General features: G+C 43.0%; 1 protein-coding gene across 6 annotated transcripts in view; it reads right to left on the reverse strand.

The window, feature by feature from the left end:
- Positions 1-24043, reverse strand: part of dph6 (diphthamine biosynthesis 6) — a 406744-nt gene that overhangs the window by 240145 nt on the left and 142556 nt on the right. For all 6 annotated transcript variants that reach the window (XR_011936487.1, XR_011936486.1, XM_072484542.1 and 3 more), the window contains exons 6-8: positions 18139-18200; positions 11809-11903; positions 7088-7181 (exon numbers count right to left, since the gene is read on the reverse strand). Coding sequence is in view for 4 of the 6 variants with exons in the window: in XM_072484542.1 (XP_072340643.1) it covers positions 7088-7181; positions 11809-11903; positions 18139-18200 (251 nt within the window). In the remaining 2 variants the exon portion in view is untranslated. The remainder of the gene's footprint in view (positions 1-7087; positions 7182-11808; positions 11904-18138; positions 18201-24043) is intronic.

Here is a 24043-nt window from a genome sequence, read left to right on the forward strand (position 1 = left end):
CAGTTGGTAAGCAACACTCACATGTGTATACCTTTTATTTATTCTTCACACCGTAGCCCTCTCTAAGCACACTGGAAACACAGTTTGAACTTATTCAACCTCCACACCTACAAACAGTTTTGTCCAGTATGAATCTAACTATAGATTTTACCCTTCCAGGCACAGACACATTAAACTAAACCCATTTAAAACAATATTTCTAATGTTTACCAATATAAATATAAATCCATTACAACTGTTTGTTTCCCTAACACAGAGCATAAACATTGCCATTGGTTCCAGCTGCATCAACTGGCATATACCTGTGCAGTAAATTGTAGTGATAATTCAGGGTCACTTCTTTCATTGGAGAACAAAAGGTTAGATAGGAGAGATGGTGGTTTAATAGTAATGTCACTGGATGAGCAAACCAGAGGCCCAGGATATCCTCTGGGTACATGGGTTCAAATGCCATGATGGCAGCTGGCGGCACCTGAATTCAATTAATAAATCTGGAATGTAAAGCTAATCTCAGACCATGAAACTATCACTGATTGTTGTAAAAACCCATTTGGTTTACTAATGTCCTTTCGGGAAGGAAATCTGCCATCCTTACCTTGACTGACCTACATGTGACTCCAGATCCACAGCAGTGTAGTTGACTCTCAAGTATCCACTGAAATGGTCTGGCAAGCCATCAGTTCAAGGGCAATTAGGGATGGAAACAAATGCTGAGCTTGCCAGTGATGCCCAAGAACGAATAAAGAAAAAACAATCTGAGCAGCTGTGAATGGAATTGAGCATTCTGCAATCATCAACGAACCTTCTCACTCATGATGAAGTGAGGGTTATTGATGAAGCAACCAAAGATGATTGGGTCTAGGACACTACACTGAGGAACACCTATCGAAAGATCCCGGGCCTGAGGTCACTTGCCTCCAACCATCTTCCTTTGTACTCAGTACAGCTCCTTTCTGTGTACGTTTTTGCGCTGATTCCCGTTGAATTCAATTTTACTAGGTCTCGCTGGTGCCACACATGGTCAAATGTAGTCCTGATTTCAAGAATAGTCATTTTCATGTCAACTCTGGAATTCAGCTCTTTTGTTCATGTTTGTATGAAGATCTTGGGCTGAGTGGTCCTGGGAGAACTTATACTGAGCATTGGTGATCAGGTTATTGCTGAGCAAGTGCCCCTTGATAGCACTAATGATGACAACTTCCATAATTTTGATGATGACTAACGGGGTGGTAATTGGCTGGAATGGCTTTTTCCTGTTTTTTTGTAGACAGGACACACATGGGCAATGTTCCACTTTAGAACATAGAACATAGAACAATACAGCGCAGTACAGGCCCTTCGGCCCACGATGTTGCACCGAAACAAAAGCCATCTAACCTACACTATACCATTATCATCCATATGTTTATCCAATAAACTTTTAAATGCCCTCAATGTTGGCGAGTTCACTACTGTAGCAGGTAGGGCATTCCACGGCCTCACTACTCTTTGCGTAAAGAACCTACCCCTGACCTCTGTCCTATATCTATTACCCCTCAGTTTAAGGCTATGTCCCCTCGTGCTAGCCATTTCCATCCGCGGGAGAAGGCTCTCACTGTCCACCCTATCTATCCCTCTGATCATTTTGTATGCCTCTATTAAGTCTCCTCTTAACCTTCTTCTCTCTAACGAAAACAACCTCAAGTCCATCAGCCTTTCCTCATAAGATTTTCCCTCCATACCAGGCAACATCCTGGTAAATCTCCTCTGCACCCGTTCCAAAGCCTCCACGTCCTTCCTATAATGCGGTGACCAGAACTGTACGCAATACTCCAAATGCGGCCGTACCAGAGTTCTGTACAGCTGCAACATGACCTCCTGACTCCGGAACTCAATCCCTCTACCAATAAAGGCCAACACTCCATAGGCCTTCTTCACCACCCTATCAACCTGGGTGGCAACTTTCAGGGATCTATGTACATGGACACCTAGATCCCTCTGCTCATCCACACTTTCAAGAACTTTTCCATTAGCCAAATATTCCACATTCCTGTTTTTCCTTCCAAAGTGAATCACCTCACACTTCTCTACATTAAACTCCATTTGCCACCTCTCAGCCCAGCACTGCAGCTTATCTATATCCCTCTGTAACCTGCTACTTCCTTCCACACTATCGACAACTTTGTTTGGTAAATGCCAGCATTGTCTCTGTACTAGAAAAATTTGGTTGGAGGTGCAGCTCGTTCTGAAGCAAAGTCTTCAGATCTAGAGCTGAGATTTTGACAGGACCTACAGCGTTACGGTGTCTGTACACTCAGCCATTTCATAATATCAAATTGAATGATCAAATTGGCTAAGAGCTGATTTCTCTGACTCTCAGGAGGAGAACAATTAGCAAGTTGAGCTCAGCTTGCTGTGGACAACTGAAAACCTATATTTTATAGTGTGGTGTTAAATAATGTCATGAAATATGCTGATGTTACCTGCAAGGGATTCCAAACTTGGAACACCGGTTTGTGAGGGTATACAGATTTGTTTTTGTGTGAGTGAGGAGACAATCCCCAGTGAGAATAAATAACCAGTTGTTGGGTAACAATTATTAAAGACTCGAAGTAAAGGAAAGACAAATACACACACAGCAGACTATTCTACTCTCAAGCAATGGTAGATGTGTAAATTATTAAACACACAGTTTATATAGAACATACACCTTGTTATACAATATATCTATGATACCTGAACTCTTTGCTTGAACATTATGTTCCCCAAATAACATCCAAATTGAATAACCAGCTATAGTTACCAGACAATATAGGGATGATACTCAAATCTGGGAACTGTCTTTTTCCTAGTCCAACGAAGATATAAAACTGCACTGCCTTGGCTCTAATATAGAAGCTTGTTTGCTATAAACTAGTCTTCAGGCTTGGTGGCTGGAAACTGGCCTGTCCACTTTCTAAGACTGTGAAGGGAACAGCTATTTCTGATAGGTACAAGGGTCATTGATTTAGCCATTTTAATGTAAATACTAAGCCCAGTTTGAAATCCATTTCAAAATGGATTTCATCATAAGACTTCAAGCATAACTTTAGATTACAAAAACACACAGCTTGCAGTAACAAGAGCACACAATTTGAAACATCTATAGGCTAGATAGAAGCAACTGCAACATTTTTACTGAAAGGTTAAATTGACATTATGAACTATCCATTGTTCTAATGAACAGAATTGCAGAAGTTATTCAACTATACCACAATCTCATCAAGATCAAAATAAGCACCATGAAAACATGAATCCACCATTGTTCAGAATTTAGATAACATAGCAGTCAGCAGAAAAACCAGTAGAAACCAGAATTGATTAAAAGTATATTTCACATTCCAACACAAGGCAAGCATTTAGAAAGAAACATATCTACAGCAATGTTGCATATTGATGATTGACAACTGACCATCCAACCAAATGCATTTGAGACTCATCCAAACCAATCAGCACATTACAGGGGTAGGGACAGATGGAGTCAGAGGTCCGGGCAGCCATTTTCCATCGAGGATCACTCTATACCTTTTACCTAACTATTCACTATCCTTATTTCATATTTCCACTCTAACTCTTAAAGTCTGCACAAGCTGTTTTTGCTTTGAGCAAGAAACCATTACTGTATTTTGAAAGTTAAATAAGTTTGTAAACTACTGAGTCGATTATATCTCTTAAAGTCTTCTGCTGGCAAGGGCTTTATTGAGAACATTTGATTTGTAACCACAAGAAGATCTCAAACTCTCAATTATAATCAATAGACACAAAAAAAAATTTCAGTTTGCACCCGAGACCTGTAACTTAAATTTCTACTGAGATCAAAGTGTATATGAGGCTACACTTAAACCGCATGGTAGATTTCAACAATTGGCGTAGTCGGCAAAAAGGGAGGAGCGCTGAGTCGGAGGAAATCGGAAGACCGAAGTAAGACGAGAAGGACGGAAGACCCAAAGACATCCATCCGAAAAATGGTTAGACTGGGATAAGAAAATCGTTTTTTCACCCATTAAAAGTCTTAAAGCCGCAACGGCTTGTGCTTAGACCCCTTTAGAAAGGACCTTTTAAGAAAGAGCTATTCAATCGGGTGCAGGCCGTACAACTAAATAAAACACGACTGAATAGTTGTGGTCGTGTAATCTTCAAATTAAACAAACTTGTTTGCGACCAAAAAATTGGGTTTTAGGCAGGATTTATGGCGGACAAAAGTCCTAAAATAGACCTCGTTCCTTCAAAAGGTAGAGAACAACTTCCCACAACTTCAAGGGGAAGTCGCGCTGAACCAGATGTCTCTGTTGACGATATATTGGAAGAGCTTAGATCTTCAATTTATAGACATTTTGGATTGTCTAAAGTAGCTACGAAAACTGAATCAAAATATGACATCCTTAAAGGACAGTGGTCCCTTGATGACATCAAAAAAGTTTGGGGAAAAAAAACACACGATTGACCAAAAAGAAACGTATGAAATGGTCTTTTGCAGTAATGGCACAGCTTCATAAGCAGCAAGAAACAATCACAATCACAAAACACAATTGCGAACTTAAAACTGCCAAAGAAAAACTAGTGGCAGTCATTGACCAATTGCGAGCTGCAAAACCTAAGCTCTAAAAATCTGATTAAACTGAAACACTATTGGCAGACTCAAAATGCAGAACTCAGCTATTACTATTACAAATTGATGAACTCCAAAAGAGAAATACTCACTCAGAATCCAAACTTCAAAAGTTAATATCAGAAAATTATGATATTAAAAGTCAAAATTGCCAGTTACTTGAGGAAAAATATATTTTGGAAAGTGACATGGACACCATGAAATGCCATAACAAATTACTGACAGACAAATTAACAGATCAGAAGCCCTCAAATCTGTATTTAAAACCTCAGCTCAACTCTCCAAAGCAAACAGCTCTACCAACGGCAAGTGTTGAAATTATTTTAACTAAGGCCCGAGCTGCACCAGAGGTATTTAAATCAGATCCTGCATTATTGCAAGCTGCTACTGACATGAAAATTATGAATACTCTGATAAGAACTCCACAAGGGGAGTCTGGCCAAATAAACTATCTGTCCGTTCCGGGTTCAAGGACCCTTTTTCCCCAGAACAACCTGTTATCTCACTCTGAGACTGACCAAGAAATGTTGCTGGCCCCGATCCAAAAGCCTCGCATGGCAGCTTTAACAGAGATTGTTAAACAAGAAAAGCCTGTTCAGTTGAACAACGAGCCTAGTGGCAAACAAAATGTGATACAACTTAACCCATTTAGCACCAAACAGCTTGGAGTTGAAGGGATAAAGACAACAGCCTGGATTCAAAAACATTTAAAAGATCTCACAAACTATGATGAAATGTTTGAAACAGTTTTGAAGGAGTTTTCTGGAATGGAACTCCAGCCAAAAGAGGAAAACTGTGAAATGAGTGCATTAGGATAATTTAAAACCCATTTTGTCACTGGTTTAAGAACAGAACTGTCCACAGCTTTAAACTTGATCCTACCCAGACCTCAGTTCCAGTCCGAAACAGCAACTGCTAAAAATAGCACATCAATCGTAGCTTCTCCTCCTCCGGTAACAACAAATCCGACCGCTATACTCACTTTTAAGTATATACTCACTTAAAAGTATATATCACATTCCAACACACGACAAGCATTTAGAAAGAAACATACCTACAGCAATGTTGCATATTGATGATTGACAACTGACCACCCAACCAAATACATTTGAGACTCATCCAAGCCAATCAGCACATTACAGATGGAGTCAGACTGATAACATTCTCCTTAAACATAGAGGTCCGGCAGCCATTTTCCATCCAGGATCACTCTAACTATTCCCTATCCTTATTTTGTACTCCATATTTCCACTCTAACTCTTAAAGTCTGCGCAAGCTGTTTTTGCTTTGAGCAAGAAACCATTACTGTATTTTGAAAGTTAAATCTGTTTGTAAACTACTAAGTCGATTATATCTCTTAAAGTCTTCTGCTGGCAAGGGCTTTATTGAGAACATTTAATTTGTAACCACAAGAAGATCTCAAACTCTCAGTTATAATCAATAGACACAATAAAAGATTTCATGTCGCACCCGAGACGTGTAACTTAAATTTCTACTGAGTTCAAAGTGTATACGAGACTACATTTAAACCGCATGGTAGATTTCATAGAATTTACAGTGCAGAAGGAGGCCATTTGGCCCATCGAGTTGCACCGGCTCTTGGAAAGAGCACCCTACCCAAGGTCAACACCTCCACCCTATCCCCATAACCCAGTAACCCCACCCAACACTAAGGGCAATTTTGGACACTAAGGGCAATTTATCATGGCCAATTCACCTAACCCGCACATCTTTGGACTGTGGGAGGAAACCGGAGCACCCGGAGGAAATCCACACACACATGGGGAGAATGTGCGGATTCCGCACAGACAGTGAACCAAGCCGGGAATCGAACCTGGGACCCTGGAGCTGTGAAGCAATTGTGCTATCCACAATGCTACTGTGCTGCCCTGAACAGACTGCTAGATGGTAACTGCCTCTCCTGACTTTTCAGGGTCTGGGCAATTATACCTTTGTTGTTCTTTAATTATGCCGACTGTGCATTCGGCTGTCTGCCCCTTTCAACTTCCATGGCTATACATTAATATTTATATCTCAGGGACCTTCCCGATCATCTATAATCTGTTTCTCCTCCATTCACTATTCATACTTTATTATCTAAACTGCCGTTCTAAACTTATTACTGGGAGACACATACCAATTGAGGTCTCTTTGCATACTGTCGACAGCTGTCTCGAGGTTCATGACAATAATTATTCATTCATAGTAAAAATAAGCAACATTCGTGGCAATTTAATAACTACAACTCTGTGCAAACAGAGTTCTTTCATTCGATTAAGAATTAAATATTTGTCCTTGTATCATAGTCACTTATGAACATTACTGCAGAGTTCATGCATTCAGTCAAAATTACGTAAGCTTCATTGATCCCAACACTGATCCCAAAAAATTATTCAAAGTACATCAAACACTCTTCTACATACATCATCTCTCAGTGAAAATAACATAATAGTAACTCACGTTGGGTTTATCTTCCAGATGTAAATTCAATAATTTGAGGTAGCCCACAGGTGCAAATGCATCAGCAGAATGTATAACCACTTCTGAGGAGTCTCTGTAAAACAAAATGGAGCATAATTTCAGAATGTACCAGTAAAATCACAAGAGCAAAAAGTACTGTGAACTCGAACTGTGCATCGTGAAATATTTCTGGCAAATATTGAAGAGCTCCTTTGACGTTCAATCGACTGTTTGCCCAGATGTTAAGGATATTCTCAATCCGCTAAGCTCTGACTTTGAATTCAGAGACAATATAATTCTGGCAGTATTAACCTTAAGTCCTACATATTTTACAACAGTTTTGTTTGCATTCATTGCAAAATAATTTTTTCTTTTCTCAGGAAGCGTCTCCACATAATCATGGATGGAATCAGTGGGTTATGAGAGATGTATTATTTTACCCTCAAGAGTGATTGTCCCAATTGAAATAATTCCTGTAAGGGCTGCATGGTGGCACAGTGGTTAGCACTGTTGCCTACGGCGCTCAGAACCTGGGTTCGTTCCTGGTCCTGGGTCACTGTCTGTGTGGAGTCTGCACATTCTCCCCGTGTGAATTTAAAAAGGAAGGTTTTTTTCATCACATACTTGCTCTGGAATTTTAAAATGTGAAATCTCACTCACTCGACTCACCCATAATATCACCCACACAAAGATAGATACAAATGAAGGAAAAACAATACAATTACAATATATGATCGCCTCTCTTTCTTTCATGGCATGCATGAGTTTCTTCGGATGCGTTATTGTTTTAGTTGAAGTGAAGGCCTTGTACAGCAGATAATTTTCTTTTTTTTAATTATAAATTTAGAGTACCCAATTATTTTTTTTTCCAATTACGGGGCAATTTAGCATGGCCAATCCACCTAACCTACACATCTTTGGGTTGTGGGGGTGGAACCGACTCAGACATGGGGAGAATGTGCAAACTCCACACAGACAGTGACCCAGGGCCGGGATTCGAACCCGGGCCCTCATGGCCACAGTCCCAGTGCTAACTACTGCGCCACATGCCACCCCAGCACATAATTTTCAATAAGCTGCAAAGCCTCGTGGTTGACTTTCTAGGTTAGTCCGCAGGTAAATTTGGAATAAATTGGGAAGAGTCTTTCTCCTACTTTCAAGGATGGTGATTTATTATTCTGACTGCCTAACTGACGTGCAGCTGGTTTGATGGTTGTCTGATGGACTTCTTGCTGAATTTTTAAAGTAGACCAGAAAATGGCTTCTTCCCCATGTGACGTGTACAAGTTCAAAGACCTATTTCCAAAAAGGGGTGATGTGTAAGGATTACATATCCCTGTGTTGTCAGTTGACACTGAAATTCATCCGGTCTAGTTTGATTGAGAGGTCATAATAATACAATGGAGGTCACTGGGAATCCATTCACATTTGTCCAACACAAATTGAGTTTAAATATTTATTTTGTCAATGACGAAACAGAAGGATGAGCTGGCTGGAATGCTAGTTTTTGTTTGTTGATGATCCATCCTTAAACAAAGGGATGTGTGAATTCTCCCACTGGTTGTGAATGTCCATATTTCATTAGGCATTTGCTTGACACTGAGGACTATCTGGATTCAAAAGCCAAAAGGTCACGTAGAAACATAGAAAATAGGAGCAGGCGGAGGCCATTCTGTCCTTCAACCCTGCTCCGCCATTCATTATGATCATGGCTGATCATCCAACTCAGTAGCCTAATCCTGCTTTCCCCCTTATCCTTTGATCCCCTTCGCCCAAAGTGCTATATCCAACTGCTTCTTCGAAACATACACTGTTTTGGCCTCAACTACTTCCTGTGGTAATGAATTCCACAGGCCAACCACTCTCTGGATGAAGAAATGTCTCCTCATCTCTGTCCTAAATGGTCTACCATGTATTCTCAGACTGTGACTCCTGGTTTTGGACACACCCACCATCGGGAACATCCTTCCTGCATCTACCCTGTCTAGTCCTGTTAGAATTTTATAGGTTTCTATGAGATCCCCCCCCCCTCATTCTTCTGAACTCCAGCAAATACAATCCTAACCGATTCACTCTCTCCTCGTACGTCAGTCCTGCCATCCCAGGAATCAGTCTGGTAAACCTTCGCAGCATTTCCTCCAGAGCAAGAACATGATTTGTGGTGGCCATTCAAAATTATTGAATGTAAGTTCATAATATCCTGGAACATCACAGCCTTACCAAAGGCAGGAAGCACTGTTTGCATCAATATTTTCCATTAAGTAAAATGAACTTTCCATTGAGTAAAAAATATTCAAAACCCATTATGACAGATCATGGGGAAAAGGTGTAATTTGGTATTTTTTGTATTGGTTTTAAGTTGAGGATCAAGCTAAAGAGGAAGAATATTAGGAAAACTATAGCATTCCTATTTACTTTGCTTGTGATTTCCATTTGATTCCAAATTCCACTTTCTTTACCCCTTTGATGATTTAACTTTTATTATAGGTACAAGAAGGTGCATCAGAACTCTGGCTCCATTACAAACAGTCACAAAAGCTCAATTTCTACTTGGTTCCTTTTAAATTGGCTCTTCCCGCAGTCTTCAGCTTTCTCTCTGTTACGCATTCTTTTTGCTGCAGATAGCTTTCCTTTCTTCACTGTTGTCAATTTTTTGAAAGTTATCCTGCTTGTCAGAATCTCACATCCTCTGACCTTAACCAATCAACTTATTGGTTTCTTTTTTTTAATAAGTAGTTCTGCCTAAAGTCTTTCAATATGGAGATTGTGTACTCATACACATAGGATTGTATTTGCAGGAGTTCAGAAGAATGAGGGGGGGATCTCATAGAAACCGATAAAATTCTAACAGGATCAGACAGCAATTCCTCCCCATCCACTCTACAGCTCTTGCATATCTTTTTAATTTTCCTGTAGATTTGTTCCTCATCTCTTTCACTATGTGAAGGCCTATACAGTACCCCCAGTAGTGTGGTCATACCATTTCTGCTTCTCAATTCTAACAAAATGGATTTGTCCTTGTCCTCTCAAGGACATCTCTTTCCAACTCGATAATGTCATTACTGATCAGTTCTGCCACCCCATCTCCCTGTTTCCCTCCCCTATCTTTTCTGAACACTTTTTATCCTGGAATAGTAAGCACCCAGCCCTCACCATTTTTTAGCATTTTTCCCTTAAATCCACAACATCCCATTTAAATGCCATATGGCTATTTGCATTTGTAGCTCAACAAACGTATCCACCACATTTAGTGTGTTTACATACATGCATTCTTATCCTGCCTTTGTACTCCTCTTGGCTCTTCTTAGTCTGCTCCTATCTAATCTGGTACAATTATTTTTCTCGTACCATCCAACACTCTCCCGTTTTGCACCTTATTCCTCTTTTCTCCTTCAATATGCTGGTACCCAATCCCATGCCATTTTAGTATAAACCCTTCCCAATTGCATTAGTGAACCTCTGCACAAGGACTCTGGCCCCAGTCCTGTTGATCTGCAACTCGTCCTATTTGAATAGATGCCTCATGCCCCAGAACTGGCCCTAATGTCCCAGGAATCCAAAGCCCTCCTTGCACAAAGCTTCAAGACACTGATGGATCCTTCTCATCTTCCTAGTTCTGCTCTCGCAGTGCATGCCATTGGGAGTAGTTCAGACTGCTACCTTCAAGGTCCTACTTTTCAATTTCCTCCCTAACTTCTGAAAAAGTTTGACATGTTGGATCTCAATACTGACGTGTATCACAGCTTTGGGCTGACTACCCTCCCATTGAAGAGTATTTGGCACCCTCTTCAGTGTCCTTTACTAGAGAGGTGACATGTGGGCCAGGATTTTATGGGGAGCAGTGAAGGCAACTTCAGCTTGGCTGTTTCTCCGAGTCCCGACCAGGTTTTATCGTAATTTACTACCTGCAATTGGCAGGGGTGGGGCATCTGCTCCTTTAAGGGATGAGATTCCACCCTGAGCCCCATACACAAGAGATGCTGGCCGTTCAGAAGGTGAGCTGGCCTTAAACAAAAATCAATCAACAAGACTTTCACTTGTAACAAAAACCATCCTACTTCACATATATTACGTTTATTCAATTAATAATGCTTCAGTTACGAAGTTTCCATTGAATGTGCTTTTGTGGGTGTACCTCCACCATTGGGACTGCAGCAGTTCCAACACCTTCTCAAGGGTAATTAGGGAGAGGCAATAAATGCTGACAGAGCCAGCGATGCCCACATCCCATAAATTAAGTTTAAAAAAAATTCTTCATCTTCGTCTCAAAACAATTTTCCGTAAGACCACCATTAGGTAGTGTTAAAACTAAGCTAATGCATGTCTCTGCAACTACAAGCAAACAACGTTCTCAAAATGTTTTTGTTGTCAGTAAATTTATACATTGTGACAGCAAAATAATGCTTCAACCAGAACCAAATGAATATTTCAATATAGAACCAAATGGTTGCATTCTACAAGTTTGCAGTTTACAAAAAGGAATTTATCAAACATTCATTTTAAGATTGGAAAACTTACTTTAAGAGGACCGCATAATGGTTGATGTCTCCCATTCCTTAAACTGACAATCATAACAATCCAAAAACTGAATATTATAGTAACAGTTGCAAATAAACCTTATTATCAGCCAACCAGCATGGCTCTTCCTCGCAACAATTTGACTGTGTAAAATTACATAAATATACCGAGATGGACCATTCAACTGAGGAAACAACACTCACACAACTATTCGCTTCCTGAATAATGGACAATCCAGTGTAAAGGTTTCATACTCTCCACCTTCTCCACACACATGTACTCCATACTTCTGAGAAACCTGCATCAACAAAAACATCTATTTGTGAATAAAAAATTCTCGTAACAGAAGCAATGCTGTGATATCACTAGTATTATGCTGTGTCCTGATGAAACCATTTTATTTCTGTCGCCCTTACTGATACTTGTTCAAAAGTGAAACAACATTGATCTTGATGATCAGCATGATTTTTCATTTTTCTATATACAGCCTAGAGTTTTCTTAAAATACAAGAAGCACTACACATCAATGGCATCACAGCACAGCAATACATTTTTCACTGCATCCAGTCTTCAAAACACTACTAATTATGAATATTTTAAAGAATACGACTCCAACATTAAACATTTCTTTGTTATCAAAATTCTCTATCATCTGGTCTAATCCTCTCATACGGCATGACAGCATTGAATGTACAGCTACTGGGTTATCTTGAATAGAAGCATGAAAAGATGAGATGGCTGAGGCATGTACTCCAACTGAGTCGGGTTTCAACTCAAAATCAATCGGACTACTGAAGTAGTTGAGAATCACAGGAAAACCATAAACAGTAGGAGGTTGTTCTGATGCTCCTGCCACCAAGGGACAAATACTTTCCATTTACCGTTATAAACAGGCCAGATAGAAGGCATCTTTGAAGAGACTTCCAGCAAATATCAGGCTTTCTGATTCAACAGTAAGTTATCAACCTGACGTTGAAAGGTTTGGTTGCCAGCTTCCTTTATCCATCTTGGAAAGATGAAACCTCCTCCTCTGGATAGTAATTAAGGCTATGGTAATTCGGTAGGTGAAGGTATAGTTCGAAAGAAGCTGCCTTTCAATGTCTATTCCTATAAAGTCAATTAAACTAATGGTATTTGGCTTTTATTTCATGTACTGCAACAGACAAATCAACCCCAATATTTCAGGTGCTATATCAATTGTTACAAACCATCCTAATGTTAATTGCAAGAATTTTTCAAAATCCAGAAGGGTAACTTGGAACACAAATTCATAGTGATGAATGTGAGAAATGATGTGCAACCTAGTGAGGAGCAGTCCAGTTGTTGCGCAGGCAATTAATAAATAATATTTATTAACTGAAAACAAAAATGCACATGATAAGACTGCAACACACTGTGACACTGAAGTATACTACTAACTATATACACAATTTTACAAGAAAGTATCCCTTGGTCCACAAACACCTAGGTTACCTGAACTCTAAGACACCCCTTTTCCCAAACAACATCCTATATTAAATAACTATATGAGATAAATCCAGTAAATAATTACCACACACAGATTAAGATAGCACGTCTGGGAAGTAGTCTTCAGGTTCAGCAGAGGCAAAAAATGACTACTTTTTTTTCTAAATTTAGAGTATCCAATTTTTTTCCAATTAAGGGGCAATTTAGCATGGCCAATCCACCTACCCTGCACATCTTTGGGTTGTGGGGCGAAACCCATGCAAACACGAGGAGAATATGCAAACTGCACATGGACAGTGACCTAGAGCCGAGATCGAACCTGGGACCTCGGCGCCGTGAGGCAGTAGTGCTACCCACTGCGCCACCATGCTGCCCAAAAAATGACTACGTCTTTCGAGAGACAAGGGACGCGATTTAATGGCCACATTACGCTTAAGCAAGAGCGTGACGAGGCTGTTAAATCGTGGGAGAGGACCGAGAGGACAAAATCGAGAGCTGCGCCGATCTGTTTGCAGTTTAACCAACCCGCTCCCATTGGCAAAATCAGGATCACTCTGTAGCGAGCAAGAAACCAATAATCACTATTTAAGCTCAATCTCGATATAATTAACGGAGCGATCTCCTATCCAATGACCAACCGTGATCTAACGGCCTTCCCAGCAAGTGTTCATGTGAACTCCAATTAGTACTCCTTTTTAAAAACGTGGTTGGCAAATGGGCTGCCACAAGGACCTGAGCAGGTGGGTAGTTATCTTCGCACACAGGCAAAGAGCCCAGTGTCACTGTGGCTGCTGCCCTGATGCGCTAAGGAGGTGGGCGGGTCACCGGGGAGGCCATCCTTGATCAGAGTGGGCTGCCATTGGCGGGGGTGGGGGGGCATGCCCTCGGCTGGGCTGAGGTGGGGGGAGGATGTGTATCTGAGCGCCCATGGCTCCGACATGCCAATCTCTGGACCGTGTTCTGCCGTTCGGGGGTCAGCCCCTGCCTGCCGGCCGATCACCCATAACCCCCGCGCTGTGCGGCTGAAGGCGATTACTAATTGGGAATTGACAATCGTAGTTAAGTGAGATCGTCACACATCCCAAGTGGATCCCCATGCGTAGATGTGTCATGGAGCATGTTGGGGCTATAGCCTAGCATCTCAATCAGACAGCGATGCCTGGACACTGTGACTGAACACTGCGGGAGGCAACACGTAGGACGCGGGAGGCAACACGTAGGACGCAGCGGCCAACACCCGAACACCCAGGGGCTGGGCCTCAGCACCAGGGACATTTCCGCAGAGGGTGGATGAGTGAACCGGGGAGGTGACCAGCGCCCGGTCCAGTGGGCCTGTGTGGGGTATCCGGTCTGGGGTCCGGTGAGCTGGGGCCCTCTCTGCGGCCAGGGGTTCGTGGGTTGAGTGTGCAGGGTAGGGTGAGGGTGGGGAAGAGCGATGGGGTGGTGGAGAGTGCTGGGAGAAAGACACCGCTGGTTGTCAGTCTCACACCCTCTCCCAATTCCTTACAGATATTGCAAGCCTGAAGAGGACCCGCAGGAACAACCAGAGGATGGAGTACAGGTGGGGGCGGCGAGAGTCCAGCCCAGAGGACCAGGGAAGCCCTCATCCTCACCCACTTCACATAGGATGTGGCCTCATCTGTCATTCTCCCTCTCCTCAAAATCATCCACCCTTCCCGCATCCCTCTGCCTACAGCCTCTGCCCCTCCCGCATCCTCCCCTGCCACACCCTCTCCCACTTTCCACTCTTCCAGGGTCTGCGTATCATCACTCCAGGATGATGGGACTGTGTCGGCACCGTCAGCAGGTCACGGTCGGCGGTAGAGGTGTAATGATGTCCTGCAGAGAGCTGAGCGCTGGTGCTCCTCATTCAATGCCATAGTCTGACCCCTGTCTGTCGGCTGAGTGCTCGCTCACACCCATCGCCTGTATGTGGAGTGCGGGGGGAGTCCAGGACCTCCATGTCCAGGGAGATGCAGCATGGGATTGGTGCTCGGCGCACATAGCGGAAGGAAGTGCCACAGTATTTCATATTGGTCGAGGTCAACAGATTTGAATCATTCACAGAAGTGTCTCCAACTGCACCACTCTCCTGATGGTGGCGCCCCACTCTCCCCATCCCAACACCACCACCCCCCACCCCTTGTGTCCTCTCAGTGATCCTCGACATGTTTAGCCTTCCGTGCTCTACCACTGTGTCTAGATGTATCCTCAGAATGCACATCAGAGGTGGAGGCAGCCTGCTGAATACCGCATCCCATGGCCTTTTGATGCCTCTGGCGGACATCCTCTGGGGGGCTCTGGGGCCAGAGGGCCCAAGCGCGCTTGCCGGCAGCACATGCTCCTCCGTGCTACATTGTACCGGGTGCTCACTCCGAGATGCACCATTGTCAGGGGTGTGGAATGCGGGGGAGATGGTGGCTGCTGTCGCCACTTCGTAGGATGGCTCTGGGTAGACACCCAGCCCCTCCCCCTCTAGGTCGGTGCCGATAGAGCCCTGGAGTTTAGAGGGACAGCTGGATCGAGCCCCTGCTGCCCATCTCATTTGGCTCTGCCATCCCTGGAGGCTCCCCAATGTCTGCGGCATGCTGTCGATGCCCTCGGCGATGCTCCTCAGGGCTGGGGCATGCTCTGGGGCATGCCGGCAATGCCCACTGGGACTGGGACATGTCCCCCAGCAACCAGGACATGCTCCACAGAGCCTTGGCTGTGCCCACCTGGAACTGGGACATTCTCTGCAGTGCCTCATCAAGGTCCACCTGGTAGTGGGTGATGTCCCCGAGCGACGGGGACATGTTGTCGAGGCACCTACTGAACCATGCATTGGACACCTCCACTCATGCTGCCAATGTTGTGTACCAGGCTCTCCAACGCAGCCGCCACCCTAGCAGTGTTGGCCTCAGTGGCACGCATTGCCGACGCCATCTCCTGCACCCGTAGCCTTTGGGACTCCTCCAATCGACTATGAACCTACTGGAATGCTGCTGGCATTCACCTATATATCTCACGGCTGCACCCTATCGTTTGCATCAGCTCCAGGTAAACCTGCTCTGTGGAGCATGTGACTAGGACCCAGCTGGGACCTGGGATCCAGCAGACCTGACTGCTGTCTCGACTGGGTGTTCCTGCCTCCATCTGACGTGCATCAGTAACTGTGTGGTGCTCACCAGATTGTGTCCCAGAAGCCTGACCACTACACCAAAATGCGTGTCTCTGCACAGGTGGGGGGTGGGGATGACAGCTGTGCCATGATAATGGTGGCATCCTCAGAACTCTCCTCCGAGGTGTTCTCTTGCAAGGTGAATGCCACCTGGATGGGCTGGCGTCGGCATCTGCAAGTCCTACGGGAGAATGAACGTGTGGTCAATGTGGAGGGATGGGTCAGTCTGTATAGCATTAACAACTCACGTTTGACAGATCACCTGGATGGTGAGCTAGTGGATCCTCACCTCTGCGGCATAGGCCGAACTCTACGGTGGTCACTGATCTGTCCTCGGCCATCCATGCGATCTCCAGGGCCCGTTCCTCATATGCAGTGAGAACTCTGATGTCTGGCTCCCTGCTGCCCAACTGGACCCCCTCCAGTTGGTTGTGGGCCCACTTGTCCTGCGGGGACACAGATGGGGCATCATTAGCTGCATGGTTCATTGCTGGGGTGGGGATGGGGAGTTGTAAATGGGGCGACGTGAGCGGCACTGCTGGACGTGGGTGGGCCGGACACGGAACAGTGCGAGGCGGGGGTGGTGCCAGGCGCATTCTCGGGGGGGGGGGGGTTGGTGAAGTCGGATATCCGGTGCAAACTACCTGAGCGGCCCGGTAGAGGTTGTTGACCTCCTTGCGGCACTAGGTACCGGTCCTCCTGTTCACGCTCCCCGAGCTGACTGCTGCTGCAATTTCCTCCCAGGCGGCATTGGCTGCCCTTTGACTGACCGTCCAAGACCCTCGGGGGAACAGGGCATACCGCTTCAAGTTAGTCTATCCAGGCCAGCATCGCCAAATCGTGACGCTCGTCGTCTCAGTGCATGGCTGCGAGCTGAGTGGAGTTGGCTGTGTAGGAGCGATATAAGTGCTGCTCTCCCTCGTTAGCGAGGGGCTGGTGAGCGTGCTTCTGGCGAATCAGCCAGTGGGACCATGATTTGTGGCGAGAAGCCCGTGGGGCCTTGTTAAATGAACCAATTAATGTTTTATCATGGTGACAGCCTCGCAGGCTTCGGGAAGTTCGTGGCAGTTCCCGCTCGCCACCACCACATTTTCATTATATCGCGTCCTATATCTGTAATTGCTGCAGTTCTGATATTAGCGGTCTCTCTCCCGTTTCCTTAGTTAGTGTTCTACAGTTATACTATTTCTTTCTCTTTGATGGTATTCACCTGTGGAGTAGGTTTTGAGCAGGTACATGTCAATTTCCCGACTCTCCACTTTGAAGATACCACCACTACAGCCTATTGTTTTCTCTAGTCACATGTGTAAAATAGGTGTTTTCCACTGATAGGCAAATTCACATCTCACCATTTTTCCTCGAATCAAGTCCCTGTTTTACATAGATACACAGGTATCGATGCATCACTTTCTTGGCTTATTGACAGCATTAACCAACAAATCCAAGCATCCTTTAGGAAGAGACTAGCAAGATGGAAAACTTCACGTATTCCCTTAGTATGTTTTTAATTGGTTTATTAAAAACTTTTTTTTTATTCTCCTCCTTTTTCACCTTTTCTCCCACATTTATACCCATCAACAATAAATAATAATCAACAAGATATGTCAATCCCCATAATAACAACGATCCCATCCGCCCACCAGCATGTTCTGGAAACACAAGCCCGCATAACGCAGTAGATTTTCCAGTCCTGCCTGCCGCAGTAATCATTGCGGGCAGGACAGACAATTTAACGGACCATTGAAAGGCCCATTTATCTCGGATGGGAATTTCTAGTCTCGAGGTGGGCGGACTGAAAATCCCATCCAACATTCTGATGGCAAGTTGACTTAACTGCACAGGATCCTGTTACAGATTCAGCAGAGGAAATTCATTTAAAGCAATTACAAATATTAGGCAAATGTACCTGTTTGAGATATGGTTCTACCTGATCCAATGTTTTCCCAAGATGTTTCTTTGGATCTAGACCTGCCAAATAAAACAAGTTTCTTAATCAAACATGTTTAAAAGGCAATTTTATGTACGTATTTGGAAACATTTTGTTCGGAAAATAAACCCCCCCCCCATAAATTTACAATATTTCTACAAATAAAAAAATACTGTGCAAAGGAGGGCAATAATCATTCATGAGCTAGATAGCTCTGTATGGAGTTATACGTTCTTGCTGTGTCTCTGTGGGTTTCTTCCGGGTGCGCCGGTTTCCTCCCACAGTCCAAAGATGTGCAGGTTAGGTGGATTGGCCATGATAAATTACCCCTTAGTGTTCAAGAATGTGCAGGTTAGTTTATGGGGTTACAGGGATAGGCCAGGGTGGACAAGGGAGTGGACATGGTAGAGTGCTTTTTCAAAGGGTCGATGCAGTCTTGATGGGCTGAATGGTTTCCTTCTGTACTGTAGAGATTCTATGGTAAAACAAGATGGTCTGGTTATCATTTTGCACATCAATGACTGTCGTCGGTCTGAATCACACTCAGTTAGGTACACAACATAATTCCAGATAAACTGTAATAAAATGGAAATGCTAAAACAAGTGACAGGTTAATAGATTTTTAAAAGAAAACGGTGAGGCAAGGATAATTATCTGATAGCGCAAAGAAATTACGTCTGGAAATAATCCCAAGTGGTAAAACCCATCAACACCAAATTAAAGGAAGGGGACCAATTAAAGAAGAATGGCTAGTCTTACTTTTAATACCTTAGTTCACTATAAATGTTGCATATTGCAACTAGTATGCCATGGAAAACATTTCATTTAAACAAATAAACGCCAATCCTATGCCTATATATCTTCTCCTCTAATGAGGAGAATCTTTGTCTCTCAGAGGGTCGTGAGTCTTCAGACCTCTTTTCCTTAAAAGGCGGTGGAAGCAGAGAATATTTCTAAAGCACAGGTAAAAAGATTCTTGATAATCTTAGAATTTACAGTGCAGAAGGAGCCCATTCGGCCCATCCAAGCCTGAACTGGCCCTTGGAAAGAGCACCCCACTGAAGCCCACGCTTCGGCCCTAGCCCCGTAACCCAGTAACCCCACCTAATCTTTTAGACGGTCAGGGACAATTTAGCATAGCCAATCCACCTAACCTGCACATCTTTGAACTGTGGGAGGAAACCAGAGCATCCAGAGGAAACCCTTGCAGACCCGGGGAGAAAACAAAACCTCCACAGTCAGTCGAGGCGGGAATTGAACCTGGGTCCCTGGAGCTGTGAAGCAACAGTGCTAAGCATTGTGCCACCGTGCCACCCCTTGATAAGCAAGGGGGTGAAAGGTTATCGGGGTAGACGGGAATGTGGGGTTGAGGTTACAATCAGATCAGCCATGATCTTATTGAATGGCGGCGGAGCAGGCTTGAGGGGCTGAGTGGCCTACACCTGCTTCTAATTAGTGTGTTCATATGTTCTATATGCTGGTCTTCTTACAATCTTTGTTCATGACTTCATTCACAGTAACAGTGGGTGCTTTTGCACAGTTCAAGGGTACAAAGCATGGTAATATACTTTCCATTATTCTATTATAAGTTCTCGGGGACAGAACATTATATACCTTCGGTGAGCCATGATGCCAAGAAACTGTGAGGACTCAACCTCCTGGATCTTATACCATTGTTTGAGGTTACTGGATCTTTGCAGTTCCATGAGAGAATGTCAAGGGGACTCCAAGATCATCAATTCTGCTTATTCCTCAGATTTCTATCATTTGTGGCATTTACTGACAGACTATAGTTTGCATTAAATAATGTTTTATGAGAACAAAGGCCCTGCTTTTCTACTTGCCAGGGTCTTTCACAAATTATAACAGAAGGAGTCTTGGAGAGTGTCAATATATGTTGCAATTCCCAAGATTGTGGCAATATTTACAGTGGATCTTGAGGAATGTGACATCATTAAGGGGGCTCCCTGAAATAAAGTACAAAAAAAACAGTATTTTGTGTATTTATATTTACCCACCAAACTAGTTTTTGATTTGTTTATTCATCTCGTAAATTTTATACTTTTCTGTATTTCTAAATGTGATAACTCTCACGAGGCCCACAGGGGATCACTAATCGACCTCGCCATGCGGCTTGTAGAGTAAGGGTTCCCATAGTAGTGGGTGCAGGCCAGCCCAGCTGGGACTCATTAATGAGCCCTTTAAATATTGTTCACAGACCCGGACCGGGAGTTCTGATAGTCTCGGACTGGGACATTAGTGTTGTACCCCGCAGTAGCAGCTTTACCTTTTGAGCTAAAACAAACCTGCTTAGCCTTCTTCTTCATGTCTCCTGGATTACGACACTAAATAAACTGATTTATTTTGACATGGAAAGAGATACCAGTTTACTTTCATTAACAACAAACAAGTTATACCGTAGGTAATTACAGTTATTAGGATGTGATGCAATTCGTCATTCATATTAATAATGCACTGAAATCTCAAAGAATCGAGATTTATCTGTTGCTCAATAACATTTGTTTCTTATTGCAGCAGCCTAATGAGTAGAATTTATATTATTGGGCAGTTAATACAACTACAGTCAAATACATATTACAAGAAAATTGACTTTTTTTAAAGAATTATATTTTCTATTTTTGAGGGTTTTCTGTTATTCTGCCTTTGTCAAATTTCGACATCTCTAAAAACGCAAGTAATTTCATTTTTAAAGAAACCCCTCAAATTAGTGCATTTGTGCAATTCAAACTGTTGGGCAGTGTCACAGATTCCCTCAGCTGAATGAGTTTTTCTGTTCTGACCCAGATTGTCAGGTGGCTTGTCACGCAAAAGATACATCTAAAGCAATTTTAAAACAAAACTCAAACTTAAATCGCAAGTTCTTGTTGAACAATCCTGAAGGCATGACGAAGAAGAACAAAGTCCAACCATGCATAGAAAAACACAGTTCCCTGGACACTCACATCTGTAAAAAAATACCAAACGCTGACTGATTAAGTTAGGACCAGCAGACTAGTTCAATTTTCTCTCCATGTTTCATTACATAACTTTTAACGGGTGTAACACTGCAATCTGCCACAGCACTCTGGGCTAAAAGCTACCAAAATAAAAATACAGCCAGGTTCTCATTCCTGATCACTATCCAATGACTTCAGCAGTAAAGTGTGAATAGCTGGATGGTAGGTAGGGCAGGATCACCAGCTGCTCCCTTAAGGAGATCCTGTATTTCCTATGATCAGATATTTACCTTTACTGCCCAATATCTGGTCATACAATAGTATTATTATATTGCCTGTCCAAAGTATAGCTACTATTAAGGGGCCTGTTAACAACTCCCACCAGTGTTTCTGCTCCTTGTTATTTCTCATCTCCACCCGTATTGATTTTACTTCCTGCTTGTCCTCACTCCTGTGGTCCTGCCATTCTTCATTATATGGGCAACCCGCCCTGCCTTTTACACTTTGCCTGTCTTTACAAACCGTCAATTATCCAGGAATATTTAGTTCCCAATCTTGGTCATCATGCAACCATGTCTGTGTAATGGCTTTAAATCAAACCCATTTATCTCTATTTGTGCCAATAATTCAACCAACTTGCTAAGAATGTTTTGTGCATTTAGATAAAGTGACTTTAATTTTTATTTCTTTTTACCATTTTCCCTCATTTGACCCTATTCATTCGTGCACTATTACTGTTAAACTCTTTGTCCCTTCCCATCACATTCTGCTCATCATCCAAATCGCTACACTGCTGCATGGCCTTAATTCTCTTTAAAGTTATAAATTTCCCATCACCTCTTTCCTCCCTTTTCATTTACTGCTGTAGATAAAAGAGACACTGCTGATCTCAATTTTGCACTGTGCATTTTTGTCAGATTTCTTCTTCATGAGAAAGATTGCCCTCCATCAGTTTGAGGTCAGGATTGCAGGTCATAAATATCCATTTTATGTATTTTATGACTGCAGCTGGAAACAAGTATGGCCCATTGAATGCTGTGCGTCCACGCCCACTTGGAACTTGGTGGAGAAAAATCCACTAAAGCCATTCATAATTAGCAGAGAAGAGCTGATTTCATTCCATTTTGAGTCCAGACACAGAAAGAAAAAGACTGAACTGAATGCCCCCTCAAAAAAACTGCCACTTCATTCTATCTCGATAAATAGGTCATTTTAGATGTCGGAAAATAGTTAACACAAGGCTAATTTATCTGTGCTGTGATGTAGTTTCTGATTTTATAACTACTAAACATAAGTTGTTAACAATGAATGCTTGAGAAAACTGGTCAGTATAGGGGTATGTATGATTCATTTGTTTATTCAGCAATAAAAAGTTAGAAATATATAAAGTTAAAAAGGAGCAACTTTATAGTCAAATATTTCATTTTTAATGGGATTGATATTTCATGTTAGAATTTCATGCCCATAAAGTATTTTAGTTCCATAAGTTAATCTTACAAAGGCCTTAATACAATTGGAGTTGATCTTGGTAAAAAGCAAATTACCGTGGATGCTGGAATCTGAAACAAGAGAAAATGCTGTAAAATCTCAGCAAGTCTGGCATCTGTAGGGAGAGAAAAGAGCTAACGTTTCGAGTCCGATGACTCTTTGTCAAAGCTAACAGACAAAGAAAGTGGGAAATATTTATACTGTGGAGTGAGAATGAAAGATGAGTCATAGCCACAGAAACCCAGGGAAACCATGTGCTAATGGCCACAGAAACCAAAGGGAAACTGAATGCTAATGGCAGTCCCCAGAGAGGAGAAAAGATGTGAAAGGTCAAACAGCAGGAAAATTAAGGAAGGTCAAACAGCTGGAAAACTGGAGTTGATCTTAATGATCTCTGGTGAGTATGTTTAACTGTTCTGTCTGAGAAACTAATGCGAAAACGGCAGAAGCTAAAATATACATGAAATCACCAGAGCAAGTGGATACAAAATTTTAAAATGTCAAAAGTGTCACAAAATCCATTACTTGAGATTGGAACCCCATACCTCTTGTAGGTCAGAGTACAGAAAGTCTAAACAAGCTTTTTACAGATGTACATCTTCTGACATTGCTCACTGTCTGTGGGAAATGCACAAGTAGTTGACGTCTTTATTTCACCAAGGTTGCATGCAGGCTAGAGAGCCCATTAGCTCAGTTGGCTAAATAGCTAGTACATGGTTCAGAATATTGCCAACAGAAATCACTTCTGAGGTAGACTTGGGAGCTGCCTCATCATTCTGACCAAGAGTGAAAGGCAACTGCAAAATCTGATTGAAAAAGCCTCAGGAAGAAACATAAGTTGAATTCCACTTTCTCTAGAGGGGCAGCACGGTTGCCTTGTGGATAGCACAATTGCTTCACAGCTCCAGGGTCCCAGGTTCGATTCTGGCTTGGGTCACTGTCTGTGCGGAGTCTGCACATCCTCCCCGTGTGTGCGTGGGTTTCCTCCGGGTGCTCCGGTTTCCTCCCACAGTCCAAAGATGTGCGGGTTAGGTGAATTGGCCATGATAAATTGCCCTTAGTGTCCAAAATTGCCCTTAGTGTTGGGTGGGGTTACTGGGTTATGGGGATAGGGTGGCGGTGTTGACCTTGGGTAGGGTGCTCTTTCCAAGAGCCGGTGCAGACTCGATGGGCCGAATGGCCTCCTTCTGCACTGTAAATTCTATGATAAGCAAACAGGCCTTCAGCCTGCGCACGTAAATGAATGATGTGTGTAGATTGATGAAAGTAGATCATATAGGACTGAGCTGAAGAAAAACGTCTCACTCAAACCTTAATGAACCTGTGGCATTCTCTACCACAGAAGGCTGTGGTGGCCAAGTCGCTGAATATGTATTCAAGAGAGGTAGATAATGTTTTAGATTTTAACGGCATCAAGGGGTACAGGGGGAAAGCGGGAA

Source organism: Scyliorhinus torazame, chromosome 2 (genome assembly GCF_047496885.1).
Source record: "Scyliorhinus torazame isolate Kashiwa2021f chromosome 2, sScyTor2.1, whole genome shotgun sequence".
NCBI classification, from domain to species: domain Eukaryota; kingdom Metazoa; phylum Chordata; class Chondrichthyes; order Carcharhiniformes; family Scyliorhinidae; genus Scyliorhinus; species Scyliorhinus torazame.